This window comes from Loa loa (genome assembly GCF_000183805.2).
Source record: "Loa loa unplaced genomic scaffold supercont3.576, whole genome shotgun sequence".
Taxonomy (NCBI): domain Eukaryota; kingdom Metazoa; phylum Nematoda; class Chromadorea; order Rhabditida; family Onchocercidae; genus Loa; species Loa loa.
This window is the reverse complement of record NW_018108756.1, coordinates 8,970-24,452: the sequence shown is the minus strand read 5'-3', so window position 1 is coordinate 24,452 and position 15,483 is coordinate 8,970. Positions and strand designations below refer to the sequence as shown.

The 15,483-nt window shown below is 32.1% G+C and overlaps 2 protein-coding genes across 2 annotated transcripts; both read right to left on the bottom strand.

The window, feature by feature from the left end:
• Window positions 1-1,357: 1,357 nt before the first annotated feature.
• Window positions 1,358-6,570, bottom strand: LOAG_06746 (hypothetical protein). Its single transcript, XM_003142282.2, has 10 exons — window positions 6,388-6,570; window positions 5,698-5,889; window positions 5,171-5,419; window positions 4,685-4,872; window positions 4,224-4,422; window positions 3,781-3,913; window positions 3,306-3,445; window positions 3,038-3,182; window positions 2,137-2,346; window positions 1,358-1,709 (listed from the first exon to the last, which is right to left on the bottom strand). The coding sequence occupies exons 1-10, from the start codon at window positions 6,487-6,489 to the stop codon at window positions 1,516-1,518; spliced, it is 1,752 nt and encodes a 583-aa protein (XP_003142330.1). The 5' UTR covers window positions 6,490-6,570; the 3' UTR covers window positions 1,358-1,515.
• An 865-nt stretch (window positions 6,571-7,435) lies between these two features.
• On the bottom strand, window positions 7,436-9,869 carry LOAG_06745 (G-patch domain-containing protein). Its single transcript, XM_003142281.2, has 5 exons — window positions 9,486-9,869; window positions 9,140-9,257; window positions 8,512-8,607; window positions 7,831-8,170; window positions 7,436-7,582 (listed from the first exon to the last, which is right to left on the bottom strand). The coding sequence occupies exons 1-5, from the start codon at window positions 9,853-9,855 to the stop codon at window positions 7,454-7,456; spliced, it is 1,053 nt and encodes a 350-aa protein (XP_003142329.1). The 5' UTR covers window positions 9,856-9,869; the 3' UTR covers window positions 7,436-7,453.
• Window positions 9,870-15,483: the final 5,614 nt, after the last annotated feature.

The window sequence follows — 15,483 nt, the reverse complement described above, 5'->3', positions numbered from 1 at the left end:
GTATGATAATGTACTGCCAATTAAGAAAACATTTGCAAATTGGTTTTCCTCTAATTAGAGATCGATTTATAGTTATTATTGTATTATACAAATCGATTCGTAATTGTTCTTTAGTTTGAAATAGTTTGCGAAGAGTTAGATTGTGATGTGGTTTTGAAATTGATATGAATAAATTGATAATCTAATATTCAACCTTGTCCATTTTCTCCAAATTTTCCGGATTCGGTTAGTTTTTTTCAAATCTATTTTTAGAATATAGCATTTACAGAATCGCGATCAGAATTGATATTTTGTTCTCGATGCTTAGCGGATATAATGGTGAAATGCGAATGAATTTTGCTAATAGATATAACAGCACTGAATCCGTCTCCTAAACTTCTAACTTGAACAAGGCTGAATTTTTAGGATTGATTTGAAAACTGTTTCATCTGATTTTCCAGTATTTAAATAGCCAAAGGAATCATATTTATCCCAACTTAGCAAAAAATATACCGGCAAGTTTTCTTTAAATTGTGCTTTTTTTGAATTTGATTCGCATTTATTGATAAATTGTACATCAATATCGCGTGAATCAAAAGGAAACTCGTCATGTGATTTTCGTTTCTTGGAGATATAGAAGGTTTGTTGACACTTTTGGAATTCAATTTTCCCATCGAACTCATAAGATCACGAATTTTTCAGAAAACAACTTTCGATGAAGCCAAATGTACATATTACTTTGAATATCCATTCTCGAAATGCACGAATGAAACTATGACTTTCCCTTGTAAAAAATACAGTTCTTGAGTAATTCATATTTTCAAGTTTCGTAACAAGCCGTAAAATTTTGCAGATGAAAGCTTTTTAAATCCCATTACATTTGCATAATTGTTTCCAATGCTTTGTTTTCTGATGAATAATTGACGAAAAATGCTGGAAAGTTTATCAGTAAATATATGGTTTGTTGTGGTAACTTTCAAATAACTCATATTTACAATGATGGTGAGAGTAAATATACGAAGTAGAGAGAGAAACAAAGAATAAAGAACAAGAACAAACCAATCCCGCGCTACCAACTTTCGAAACAAATTCGAAATTCTTCGCCAGCAAACAGGTGGTTAGTTTCACTTCATAAAACTACTCATAGCAATACAGCAGATAGAATAACTAAAAAAAAGCAAAAAATGACAGCAGATAATTTTGATTAGAATAACACCAAAAAGCATGACCTAAGTTCTTATGACACAAGGGGATATTTAAATGTAAGCCTGAAATTAAATTACTAAAAAAGATTCCACACAAAACATGTTACTGGCTTTATGTAAGATGGTCCTTAACATAAAATTCAATTCTTAATGGTTTGCAAGTTTTCAAAACCTGATTTTTCACTTAAAACATACACATAATTGAAATTAAAAACTACATTTTATGATGTGTTTCATTTACATAATAATTTCTTCTAAGACTTGACTTTTGCAAATTTTTGCTGAATCAATTTGAGAACAACCATACAGGTATGAGACTGAAACTCCAAATTTAACTGCAATACGGATCAGATGTTTGCGTTTCTACTTCCTCTTCCAATTCTCGCATTCCATTCTGCTGTTCCTCCACATCCAAAATTTCAGTCTGATTTCGTGCCAACAAAAGTTTCGATGTTAGCGCATCAATTGCTTCCCATAAGCCAATACCAGTCATTGCGTTACATTGATGAATTACCACCGTTCGTCCTATAATTTTTTTTAATGGAAAATAACTGGATATAAGAACTGCAGCATGTCATTATTAAATTACCCATCACTCAGTTTGCAATTTGTACCAACGTCTACTTCCCTTGTTCCCTGTTTAACTTTAATTTTCAATTCGAACAATGCCAACCACGGCAAAGACAACAAAACACCAGAAATGATCATATATGAAAATAATCCATTCATTTGATTAGAAAATAATCCATCCATTTTTGTTGGTCCACTTAATCTTTCATGCAGCCAACAGCTGCCATGGCATCTATTTTTGCTTAAAGAGTCGGGAATATGTTTTGCTTTATTTCACTCGAGATCAATTCTAATGCCGCTTCTGGATTTCTAGGTCATATTTCACAAGAAGTAATTATCTTCGTCATCTGCTTTTCCAACAGTCTATTATCAACAAGCTTACCAGCACCAAATCGGTTGATATTCATAACAAGTTGGTCGATAGCAGCCGAACTGACTATACAATGTTGATTGGCAGTTGTTGGTTGTCGCCTGTTCAAGATAACCAGGAAGCATGCATCCGCAAGTTCCCGCTCGGCAAATATTTTCGCTAATTCATTTTGGGCTTCCCCAAAGCGACTCGGACATGAACTGTCGATAACAAATACAAGAGCTGCAAATAACCTATTTTCGTTCTAAAAGGAAACATGATTTATACGACATCCTATGGAAAAATATTTTTGTCCAAGATAACAGCAAGAGAATTTTCAATAAATAAGAGTCGCAAATTAGCAGAAAATCAACAACAATCTATACATTTCTAGCCCCTCATTTGGCACTTCAAACTTATTTTTATATTAGTCAAACAATTATAATTCGATTAGCTGTAAATTCGGACACTTCAATTGCTTCAAAAAAAGTATCAATATAGTCGATGAAAATTATCACAATATTTCGAAATTTGTAATTAAACAAATGCCTCTGTATTGCTAAATTTCCTGCACGCAAAATGATAAACTTCGAGACTGCCTAAGAAAACGTCGTGATCAAGCAGTTAGAACAAATGGCCAAAACAGCTATCTCTGATTAAACTGAAGAATCGTTATTCCCTAAACTGTAACAGAAAGAAAAGTTAAACTTTTTCAATTTCCTTCCAGGCATTCATATTCTCGATGTTATGCTCCAACGTCATTTTCAGATTTAATGATCTGAAAATGACGTTGGAGCATAACATCGAGAATATGAATGCCTGGAAGGAAATTGAAATCTGAAATTTATTATCTGAAATTTCTGAATCTGAAATTTATTATGAATATATTTGAGAAAATTTAATCTCAAATATATTCATAATAAACATGACGAACCTTGAGTGTTCATAAAATAATGTTTCCAAAGACGACGCAACTTCGGCACACCACCAACATCCCACATTGTGAGCTTAAAATTCTTATATTGTATAGTTTCCACATTAAATCCAACTGTTGTTGTCAACTGTCTACACTCATCGCTCTGAAAAAAGGAAAAAAGTTTAGTCCCCGTGAAATGAAATCCAGTTATGATGCCAGTCTTAAAGGAAACAACAAAAACGTTTGATAAAGGAACACACATCTCATTTAAATTGACAACTTTTACCTTTAGTTTATAAAGTATCGTTGTTTTTCCAGCTCCATCCAAACCAAGAATAACCAAACGAATGTCAACATTTGAACCCATATGAATTCGATTATCAGCTGTAAATGAAAACGGGATTCTCGTATCCAACGAAAGACCACCTTAAATGGAAATAATCAGAAAAGGAAATTTAAAACTGTTCTTGAATTTGCATGTAAACTGGCATGTAAACTGTAAACTGAGCATGTAAGCATGTAGCATGTAAACTGGAACTAAGCTTAATCCAAAAAAGAAAAAATCTTTAAAAAATTGAAAAAAAATCGCAACTTTAAAAAAATTTAAAAAAAATCGCAACTCATAACTCACTATGGCGAAATTCAAAAAAAAAAAAAAACAAAATAAATAAATAAAAACAGATAAGCCATTTTGTAAACAACCCACTATTCAGGTTACCGATGATTGAATATGCAGACGAATATCTGTTTTTGATGCTTACTTGGGGCGGAAGCAATATCACTTTGATGGGTACGTACAGCATCGAGCATTTTGATAAGATCAGTTTGTTGCTCAATAAGTCGAGCATCGTCCATTTCGGAGCTTTCTTGTAGTTGTGCTGATACCGCTGTAACCTAAACGGAATTTTTTTTTATTTCTTTTTTTTTTTAAACCATTCAAAAAAACGGTAGTAGTGCCAAAGATGAACGAAACTTTATTGTAATACTCTGTTACTATTTCAATCATTTTATATAACAAACTCAACTGGTATGATTTAAATACAATGAATAAGTGAGTCTTCACCGAACAGCACAAAAGAATCTAAACTGAACCAAAAAAAGAACAACCTGTAATTACACTTGATCAACACAACTCTTTTGAATCATCCACACTTTTCGTCCCTTTGTTCTCTGCTTCATGCATTCCCCAACCGAATAAACAAACCTGCGAAGTAATAAAAGCTAGCTCCTGCTGATGCTGCCGAAGAGCTTCAATTCGATCGGCAACATGCGCATCCAATCGTACCATAGCCGTCTGCTCCTGAAGTTCAAGCTCTTCACGCAGTCGCCGGAAATGAGCTTCAACTTGTCGTCGCGCGGTCGTATGAGACCCTTCATTCATGTCCATTATCTCAGCAACAGTCCTGCAGGATAGTGATCAGCAATATTCAACGCTCAATACAATGCTTTTAGCATTACCGAGATGTAATCACATACCCAGCAGAACCAAGTCATCACCGTTTAATACTTATTCCAACCTTTCCTAAGTTATTTAGAGCCATCGTTTTAAAAGTCACCGAACTATTTATAGATCAAGCTCAAAGACAACGTTCATCTGATGATAACTGTAATATAGGCACAATATTTAATTTCTGAAAAGAAAAAAGGTGGGTAGATGGAACTTACTGCGTCACTCGGATATTCCATCCATTGAGATCATTAATAAAACTTCGGAAATCTGAAAGAGCTTCACGAACCCGTTCTCTTAATCCAGCAGCTTCAACTTCAAGAAGAGAATGTCGATGATTCCGATGACGTCCATAATCACGACATAGTAAACACATCAGACGGTTGTTTTCGAGACATTCCACTTCCTGGAAATTCCGCCGTTTACAAAGGGTGACGTTAATTACATGCAGTTGTTTTAAGCCCGTTGTAAACACATGCATGCACATGAGTAAATATATATTTAATTTATAAAAAGATATCAAGCTACTTCATGTGGAAGTTCCATAATGGTTGCTACTGCTATTTTATAAACGGCAGTAAATTTTTGATAATGAACTTGTTCATGATATGCATACACTTTTTAATAATGCTCATATGTTATCAAGTCGATAGATGCATACATTTGTTTTTCTCTGCAATTAATCATGGAAAAACAGAAATAACCTGACATACGAATTCGATCGCATATGCTGAATGGTAAGGACACATCGTTCGGGAAAGTGGTTTTTCGCTTACGGGTACACGGCAATGTTTTGAAAGTACCCGTCCTGTATGCGTTCTTCTCGAACATTCACCACACATATTACTTTCGCAAACTATACAATAGAATATAGCAGTATGTTTCGGGTCCTCATCACATGGTATGCCGAGTAAGATATCTTTCATATATTCTGGTGGTGGTACTTCATCTGCCTAAATAGTTTATCATGCCAAACCTGACTCTTACGCCAATATGTAAGTGAACTGGGAGCAAAAGCACTTCAAAAAGTACTTCATTTTCTGCAAAAAAAACAATTTTCTACACACTGCAATACGCCAAATCTGAAAATGTACAATTCCTTAGCTAATAAAATCAAATTTTCAAAATATAACATATTTTTGGTAACAAATTTAATTCCCAATTTTCAAAATATAACATATTTTTGGTAACAAATTTAATCTAACGGACTGATGATATACTAAAAACTTACAAGTAATGGTGAAATCCGCTCCGGTTGCGTGAATTTCTTATGTCGTTCAATTATTTCAATAAGCGCAAAATTTTTTTTCAACGAAAGCACACATGGTTCAGCAAGCAATGTAACTGTTCGATCAAACGGGCAAACAACTTGGGCAATGGGTGCACTGACATCTACTAAGGCTGAACAGCATGTGTGACAAACCTAAAATACTTAATCCAAAATCAAAAAGCAAAAACTTAAAAACGATCACCATGAAAAGTGATAAAAATAACGCAATACTAGCAAAATACACCAAAAAAAAGGTACCTCAAGTGAGCCCTTAACTGCAGTGAAAATATTAACCTTAGCTTATTGTGTTGTAAACATAATTATGTAAATCATCAACAAAGGTTAAAATATTATCATTTAAGTAAACTGTTATTCACCATAAATACATCGATAGCTTATGTAAAACTTATTACAACCTTAGCTTATGTAAACTGTCGTAAAACCATACTTCGATGTTATCGTTTCATTGTATAAACTATATCCAAAATATTCGATGAGTGAAAGTCAATAATATCGCAGATTAACTATGTAGACGCCTACTGATCAATTTGCATTCTCCAACAAATCATAACAGAAAAAATATTTTCTTTGTCAAATTTGAACATGCTTTAAGTCGTAAGTATATTTGAAATTTCAAATTCAAATCAGTACCGTATGACCACATCCATGCAGTACACGTGGAGTCCGAATTTCTGATGAATAACTTTCGTGACATAGAGCACACTCCAATCCTGCATCTGAGATACTACTCATTTTTCATAGAGAATTACGAAACAAGAGTGACTTTGGATCATTGAGCCATAGTTGTCAGAAAAATCAAGGATGGACTGAAACAGTTTTCAAATTTCAAAACCAGAAAATTTCCGAAAAAATTAATATGTTACTCAGAAAAACCAGGTACAATTTTCTCTGCAACTTTTAATCATCATTAAAATCTCCACGATTTCTACGTGCCGTTCACCATCAAATCACGACCTCATATGGAAGCTCAATCATTTAACTGTGAACAATGATGAAAATCCGAATTAGCGGTTTAAAATACAAGGAATTATACCTTGCTAGCATATGCGTTTAATAGACCAAACAATAGAACAAAAACTTGCTATTTTATTTCTACTTTGATATTTTTGAAAAATACCATTGCAAATTGATAGACAATGACTTTCTCTTTCCAATTCAAAATATGCCAAAAACAATTCCTTATATAAAAGTTTCTTATCATAATTCTTTAAACAATTACTGAAATACCTTATTCAATTTAACAATTCCTTACCTTTATAAAAGATTTTTATCTGTTCAGATTAATTAATCATTAACGGCCTAACTGACAGAAAAACAATGGAATGGTCAAACAGCGGGTCATATGGTGTGTCAGCGAATGTGCCTAGTATTTGACGAGCAATTTCGTCATCAGAGATACAAATAACAGCAGAAATTTGAACAGTTAGAAATACCCATTTTTCTCGACAAGAAATGAAAAATAAAAAAAAAAACAAAATCTCTCTATTCCACTAAGATAGCTGATAGACAAAAAAAGGAACTACCAATGGAACTGAAAATCCACAAGAACAAAATCATGAAGTTTAAATTATCGCAATCTCAAGGAGAAAATCAATAACAAAACAATATCACAAACATGCAATCAACTTCTTATAATATCATCTAATATCACCAAAGCTTCCAATAATATTAACACAAACTGCCCAACAAATGTATATCAGTCATCCCTAAACATACTTCTAAATCGATGTTCTAAAATCTTTTCATGAAGTATTCGCTTCCTATAGTCTCTCATCTCCTTTTCTCTTGTCGTAGGCCTTGATTTCACCGCATTTATATCTTTAGCCTAAAAATTTACATTAATGACGAAAGAATGAGAAAAGAAAACTGCTCATATGACAGATTAACAAAAGACAAACTTTAGTATTTACCAATGGTAACTGTCTCACCTCAGAATAATTTTACAACCTCAGTCTTTTCAAGAAATTGTATATATATGGAATTCATCTCGCTTATAGCTATAAATAATGAAATACTCCTCAATTCAAAAGAGAACTTTGAAAAAACAGAAGTGGAACCAGAAGATGTATGTACCTTGAAATGAGTCACTTTAGGTGTATCAGAGGTAACACAGCCTAAGCCAAGCTTATCTCTCTTCAGTACTGTTTTTATCGGATATCGCCTACCGGTAGCATCACGACCTAATCCTTCAAATTCATCCCAGCCACTTCTCCGTAGAATACGATAACCTTTATTCCACTCTGGAATTCCATAGCCTGGATCAAGCACCGGTTTACGGGTTTCCAAAAGGTGCGCTACACTGCTTAGGTGAGCCTCGCCTACATAAGTACATTGACAGGCATCACAAAACCGCATAATTTCCAAAAGCTTTCTGGATCCTTTGACCTTTCGCAGAGATGGGTCACACAGCATCCTGAATTTCCAAAGCAGTAAAAAAATACGTATTGAGAAATTAAGAGTCCGCATATGATAATTCAGAACAATGGAATGCACAATTTCATTTCTTCAGCACCATTTTTCGCAAAATGCACAATTTCATTTCTTCAACAGCAACCCTATCACTACGAGTACTCGCTATCCATTGTAGCGAATACCAGAAAATATTACCGATTAAGCGGTTTCAAGGGACACTTGAAAGAACTGTGCTAAAATACTACAAAAAATTTAATAACGTAACCGATATTATTCATATAAGATAATGACTAAGTTAAGAAACCCATACTTATTCGAACAAAAAATAGCATAAAAACACACTTGGATTCTCCTTTTTCATGCGAAGTAATATATCGGTATATTTCATGATGTCCACATTTCAATGCAAAGTCGGCAGCTGTTTCACCTGATTTGCTCCTAAATTATATCCATATGTTGCAAAATTTTATAGAAATTTATAATTCACTTCAGAAAAGTTGTTCTGTTAAGAACACGAAATTCCGACATGTAATAGTTTTCTCGAATAAAAAAACTGAAAATATAAAAAATGCTTTTTTTCATCCTTATATAGGAAAATGCTTTTTTTCATCCTTATATAGGAAACTCACTGTTGAAAGTTTAATCATTCAACGCAGAATCAGTTTATCTATAACGTTACATGCCACATTATGTGATTGCTAATTTTAATGTTAAGATTAGTGAACCATAACATGACTAATAGTAAATAAGCATAATCGCTCGTTGACTGGAGGTATAAATTACTTCTATCAGATCTTGTCCGAACCGAAATGACTTGACGGTAACTGTGGTATATAAACTGCACTGGATGATTCGACACTTTGTTATGCTGAATGAACCAATTTGGACGACTGCACATATTTCATACGATATCAGTTTACTCTGAATGACTAGACAATCTTATGGAAATAAAAAGTATTGATATACTAACCGCTTTGAAATATCCACTCCCATCGACAGCAAATATTTAACAACAAGTAAATGACCAGCATAACTTGCACACATTAATGCAGTCCAACCGTATTGATCCGATACATTGAGATCCATTCCTGCAGCTTTCATGTCATATCACTTTTCATTGCTGAATCTTTAAGCATATTTCTATGAATTTCGATAGCCGGAAGGAAGGAATCCACAGTTCTTCTTTCTTTTTTTCTACTACAAAGAAATCAGGAAAAGAAATATTTGTAACTACTGGAAACAAATCATCTCAAAAGTTGTGGATTACTTTAGTAATTCCTTTAATTAGAAGCACAATACTATTGTAACAAACATACCTGTCTTACGGCAACAATCCATGACACCTCGTACATTTCCATTTGTGGCATCTTTGAAAAGTTGCTCGAAGTTTTCCTTAATATCACCTTGTTTTTTCGAGATGTCATCTGATAGCTTCATGGACTTCCGAGGCTGTTTGTTGCTATTCTTGATCTTTCCCAACTGCATCTTCATCGAGGTATCCGGAACTATTGAAGTAGAAGGTTCAGCTAGCAATGCTTCGTAAAAAGATCGTACCTCCTTACCACAAATGGTTGACCTCGTAGAGCTTTCCGTAACGAAAGATTGTACAGTAGTAACTGGATTCGCTTTAATGAACCGGATCTTTTTACATTTTCCAATAGCACCGGCATTTCCTAGCGGATTCATACCCAAAAAATCCTGTGAAAAAGTTTGAAATTAGGAACAAAAGAATTACCAGCACAATGAAGCGAGTTACGTGCGCAATTTTTGAGAACAGGTGATCCTATTCTCTGATTTTCTTAACCAGTTTACGTTAAAAAAAAAAAAGAAAACTGGAATGAAAGAAAAGTATGGGGCTAAGAATGCTTTTGTACGAGAAATATATTAACGGAAAATATCAAGAGATAATACCCAGCATTTATCAGGCGACCAAATACCAAACAAAGTCATTAATTAATAAACAACGAAAATTGTAGATTATATAAACAAAGTGAAAGAAAGTTCTCAAATTACGCAATGGCAACAGTAAAAAGTTAAAACTTTCTTAAATCTGAAAGAAGTTATTATATATGACGAAGGAATGAAATCAATATCAACTCAGTGAAAAATTTCCAACCTAAAATGGAATAAATACTGAACGACAAAACAAAATATGATCAGGTCGAATTATTATACCAATAATTTATTTGATCCTTCATTGTTGTTTTAGATACCATTACTGGCGCTAATATTATTCATAACTCATAACAAGAACAGGACGGTGGTTGAATGCAAATTCATGCCTACATTTCTTTTCGTGCGTTCCGCTATTCACCACAATGCTGTGCTGATTAGAAATTTAAATTGTTAAGTTGATTAAAAAGGAAGTATGTGGTGCTAGAAATGAACAAGTGAATTGCACTGATACTGAGATGTATGCTTTAATGCTCCAGTATGTTCCATTAAACCGCACTAAACTGTTTCACTTTAGATTTTAGAAGATCTAATATAGCTAAATACGGCTGTCTGTTGAAATACGATAGAATCAACATGGATAATCAAGAATATGGATAATGAATTCAGCGTTATAATTCCTACCATATTTCCTGAGTAAGTATCTACTATTGAGAAAGCAATTTTTTCCAACTTTGTCCAGCAATTTTAGTTAAATACATATTTTTGTATTCAAAAATACTTTTTTTTTGTATCTAAAAATACTGGCATATTTCGCAACTGCGAGGCGTATATATAGATACGGAACATTTTGAAACAGCCCTCTCCGTTTTAATGTTAACTGGAACTGTTGACCTTGTAGCAAAAGTTGTAAATGCCAGACATGATTCACCTGAATCTAACTGTTTTCCATAAATGTAGTAGCCTAGAAAAGATATGATTATTAAAATGAAGTGGAAGGAAGTGTTCATAAGCTGGTGTTGCTTAGCATGCGAAAAAGTAGCAACATTCAACGTTTTTCCATCAGTAATATTAAAGTAGAGAGAAAGTTTAGTTGGGGAAAAAAACCGGATTTTTGATTTTCAACATCGTATATTGAAATAAGTGTTGGTAGAAACAAAAGATTTTATTACCAAGCATCTTGAGAAAGCATTTCTTCTGCAGATTTAATTAAGGCACGATTAATTCAGCAGAAACAAACCAAGACTAATTAAAATCAAAGACACCCTTTAACAGCTAATACCTGGTATTTCAAATCGATAAATAACGCTATTCAAAACGGTTAGCCCATCATGAAAACGAAAATCTCTGCAGGAAAAGTCCTTGCTTCGAAAGTTTGACATTCAGGACATTCAGGTACCATCCAATGTATTTATTGGAAAAATCATGAGAAGTGCCCAGGGGAAAAAAAAAACTTCGATATGCATTAGAAATTCGAACAAATTAATTTCCATACATATCCAGTCATCCGGAAAATTCTTTCAATATTTGTTAAACGGATCTTTTTCCTGTCGTATTTCCTTCTGCGTATATGTTCCACTTTGTTTAATCTTTCCAGTGTCATCAATTCCGAACAATCCTTAGGTTTATCTTTTTTTTTTCATTGTAATTTAACAATGTTTAGATTTTTATCGTTTTACAATGATAAAAAGTAAAATTGTTATTTTCGTTGAATGACAAAAAATTGTCATTTTTTGCCAAATTCCAGCCATTTTTTGTATTCAAAATTCTTCAAAGAATCGTATAATTAAGTTTTATTATTAGTAATAATCAATAATTTTATCTTTTACATTGATGAAGCAGTATATGATATGTGTTAGATTTTTAGATATTTGCGGTATTCATCCGATCAGGATTTATTATATCGTTATTGTTTCGGATTGAAGATGTGTTTGTTGTTGATTTCCAGATTTCTTAATTCCTCACATACTTTCCTCTTAATTAATTAATCGAAAGTTAGAATTAAACTAACTCATTAATTTCCTATCATTTTTGCAGTATTTGCATACTGGAAAAAAACTGATATTACTTGACTGCAACATTGTCAATCTAATGTTTCCCAAAAATGCAAAACAAAAAAAAAAAAAAATTATAAGAAATGAAGGGTTAATTAGCTTAATTTCCCAAATTTCGATTGTTCAGTTGAGAGAAAGGTACGTGATGTCATGAAAGTTGCATTATGTCGGAGTTTTGTTGGTTGGCATTTACGAATGGTTATGCAAAAGGCTTATAGATTTAGGAATATATATAGTCCATTTGGAGGTAATAAATAAATATTAGCAAATAATACAAATAGGAGTTTGTGGAAGGATTTCAACGAATAATAAAATCGGAGCCGATTATTTGGTTAGTTTGAAAGTCCTAGTAGATATATTTAGAGGAAATTTAGGGTGTGCTGATAGTCGAAAATTGGTCGATATAAAAGTGAACCTTACAACTGATTGACTGTCCCGTTTATATAGTAGAAGTGATTTATTAACCACTGAATATAAAGTTAGTTAAGGAAGAACAGTAAGAATTTGCATATGAATTGGTTAACGAAATCATAAGACATTAGCTATTGAATATAAGCATGGTTATTAGATTAGAGGATATTTACAAAATTCCCATCACTGTTCATATAAGTTAGGTTGTTAGATCAGATGTTTATTAATATATTGAAAATTGCAAATAGGTTGATTATTAGACCGGATGTGCTTTACAACAGTGTTATAGGAATTGGATGAATATTTTATTACTTAAGACATTGAGAACATTTATTTCTATTTTTTTTTTTTTTTTTTTTACATAATGAATCATTTATGTACAAAACATTGTAATAAGATAATCATTATGTTATAGTTTTTTTGATGAGTTTACTTTATAAATTATTCACAAAAATATTTTAGCTAAAATATCTTAGATATATTACTTCGGTTTTTCCTGGCATGTATAATTTTAATAATAATTTTTAATTTGTGAAGAATGTTGCAATTATTGATGGGAAGAATTAGCGTAACAATTATGAATTCATTTTTAACGTTTTAAATTTTACAAAATATATATTTTTAAATATTTCAAAGATACCTTTCCACATTATCGAAAACATACAAATTGAAAAATATTATTAAAATTACAAATAAATTAAAAATTATTATAAAAATTCTCGTAAATTATTATAAAAATTATTATAAATCCATATTTAACTTACAAAGTATGTTTTAAATATTTCAAAGATATCTCCATATAATTGAAAAAATTATGAAAATTATATAATAAAAATTAAAAAAAATATAAAATTAAAAAAAATATAAAATATAAAATTAAAAAAAACACAAACCGAAAATTAAAGTTATTAGACATATGAATGAAAATTAAATTATTTAAATTATTATGTTTGCCTTTTTTCTGTACACTAATTGCATTAAAGTAAGAGTTATTTTTTGAATCAATTTGACAGGTTCATGGGAAGCATTTGAAATGCTTGATTTCATGACGTACAAAAATTCAGTGCAAACTAATTAACACCATATAGGTATGCATTCGGATAACATTTAATTAAACGTTAAGCGAAAAACAACTGTCCTGTGATGTTTAGTATTGAATTATGTAAAATAGTCTTCATATAAATTTTGATTAGTCAAAAATAAGGGTATGCTTAATATGATTAATAAAAAACTTATCTCAGAGAGAATGATCAATGATCGCTGACTATATTAATTTATTGTTTTATATGAGAATTTCATATATATAGAATTTCACTTTTTTTATACGGAATTTTATATGTCAAAAGCCTAATTATTAAATAGATTAAAACAAATGGTTAAATGGTTGTCATGGTTAAGTCAATTTTTAATTCAGTCATGTTCCGCAAACGATGTTGTTTAGAATTGGTGGAAATGCTAAACTGTATTTTTGAATAATTTGGATGTGTGGCGTGGTCAATTATCATCCGTATGTATCGAACGAAGTAAAGTAGTAATTGTTGATTGATGTGAAGTTAGCTTTTGATAAATTTGAAAAAAAAAAAACAAAAAATCAGAAAAAATACACGAAGAAGTGTAGATCAATGGTTGTTAAGAATACTTCAAGCAGTTTCACCAAATCATTAGCATTACGAATTTTTTTCTCCAATTTAGGCAAAGTATACGATAAACAAAATTCATTTTACATTTTTACTAAACGGTTTGTTTTGGAAATTTTGAAATAACTGTGAGAAACCTGATATCATTTTTGTGCATCATTTCAGGTCATGCGGTGAAATGGCCGTGTTGGTACTGGCCCTACCATGTGTATGCATTTTTCTACTATCTCTTTTAACTGGTTTCATTGGCAGTACTGCGCTTATTGTAGCTACTATTCAGAGCAAGTACATCATTGATTGATTGATTAATTGATTGCTCATGATTATTCTTTGATCACTGATTATCATTTGATCAATAATAGATTTATCGTGGGTGATTGCACTTCCCTCAGTTTTTTGAAATAAAAAGAGGATAAAGCGGCTATGAGTTACCCCAACAATTTTATCCATAAAATCAGAAAAATCGAAATGAAGAATTCAGAAGTTCAGAGAACGGTTTAGAGGACAAAAGGAGGAAAGATAGGGATGGGAAAAGAAAACTCCATTAATGTGCGTGTATAAGTAATCTTACGAAGGTTGCGATCAAGATTTACATTTTGCGTAGCAGATTTCTGCAACCTTTATCATTCTCAGTTTCAAGTTCAAAAATTTCGAACCTAAACTTCAAAATAATTGTCGAATTCTTATAATTCATGAGGATTCCAGGCGTCTGCATAATTTCAACAATATACTCATAGCTCTGAACGCATTTGGTGACATTCTTCATCAGATCGGCCATATTCCATTTGCATACTTTATCTTCACCGGAATTACTTTTACACCTTTACGGACATGCATTTGGATACAGTTAATACCCAATTTTGGCCAAAATTTTGCAATGGCTATATTATTTCCTATCGGCATAGATCGAACCATCGCGATTTTGAAGCCTGTTGGGTAAGAATTTCGATGGGACAAGTAACTTCAGTCTTTTTACCGGTGGAAAAAAATTTTTTCTTTTCTTCTTCTGAAACCAAATATATTCCTGATAAGAACTGTAGTGATTACTTATAGATATCGAAAAATGAAGAAGGGATTTTATATCCCAGCAATGATCCTACCTGCTTTACTTTATTCAGTCGCTATACTCATATTGGTTTTTATATGTGACGGAAATAGCGAGTAAGTTAAATTCTCGACGCATAATAAATGGCCACTAGAATTTATGGAGTAATGTTCAAATGCCTGAGCATGCAACACTTTTTACTGAGAAGATCAATCAACAAATTCGCAATTGACTTCCGGCCGAAAATTTTTTGCTTTGTTTGCTTTTGAATGAT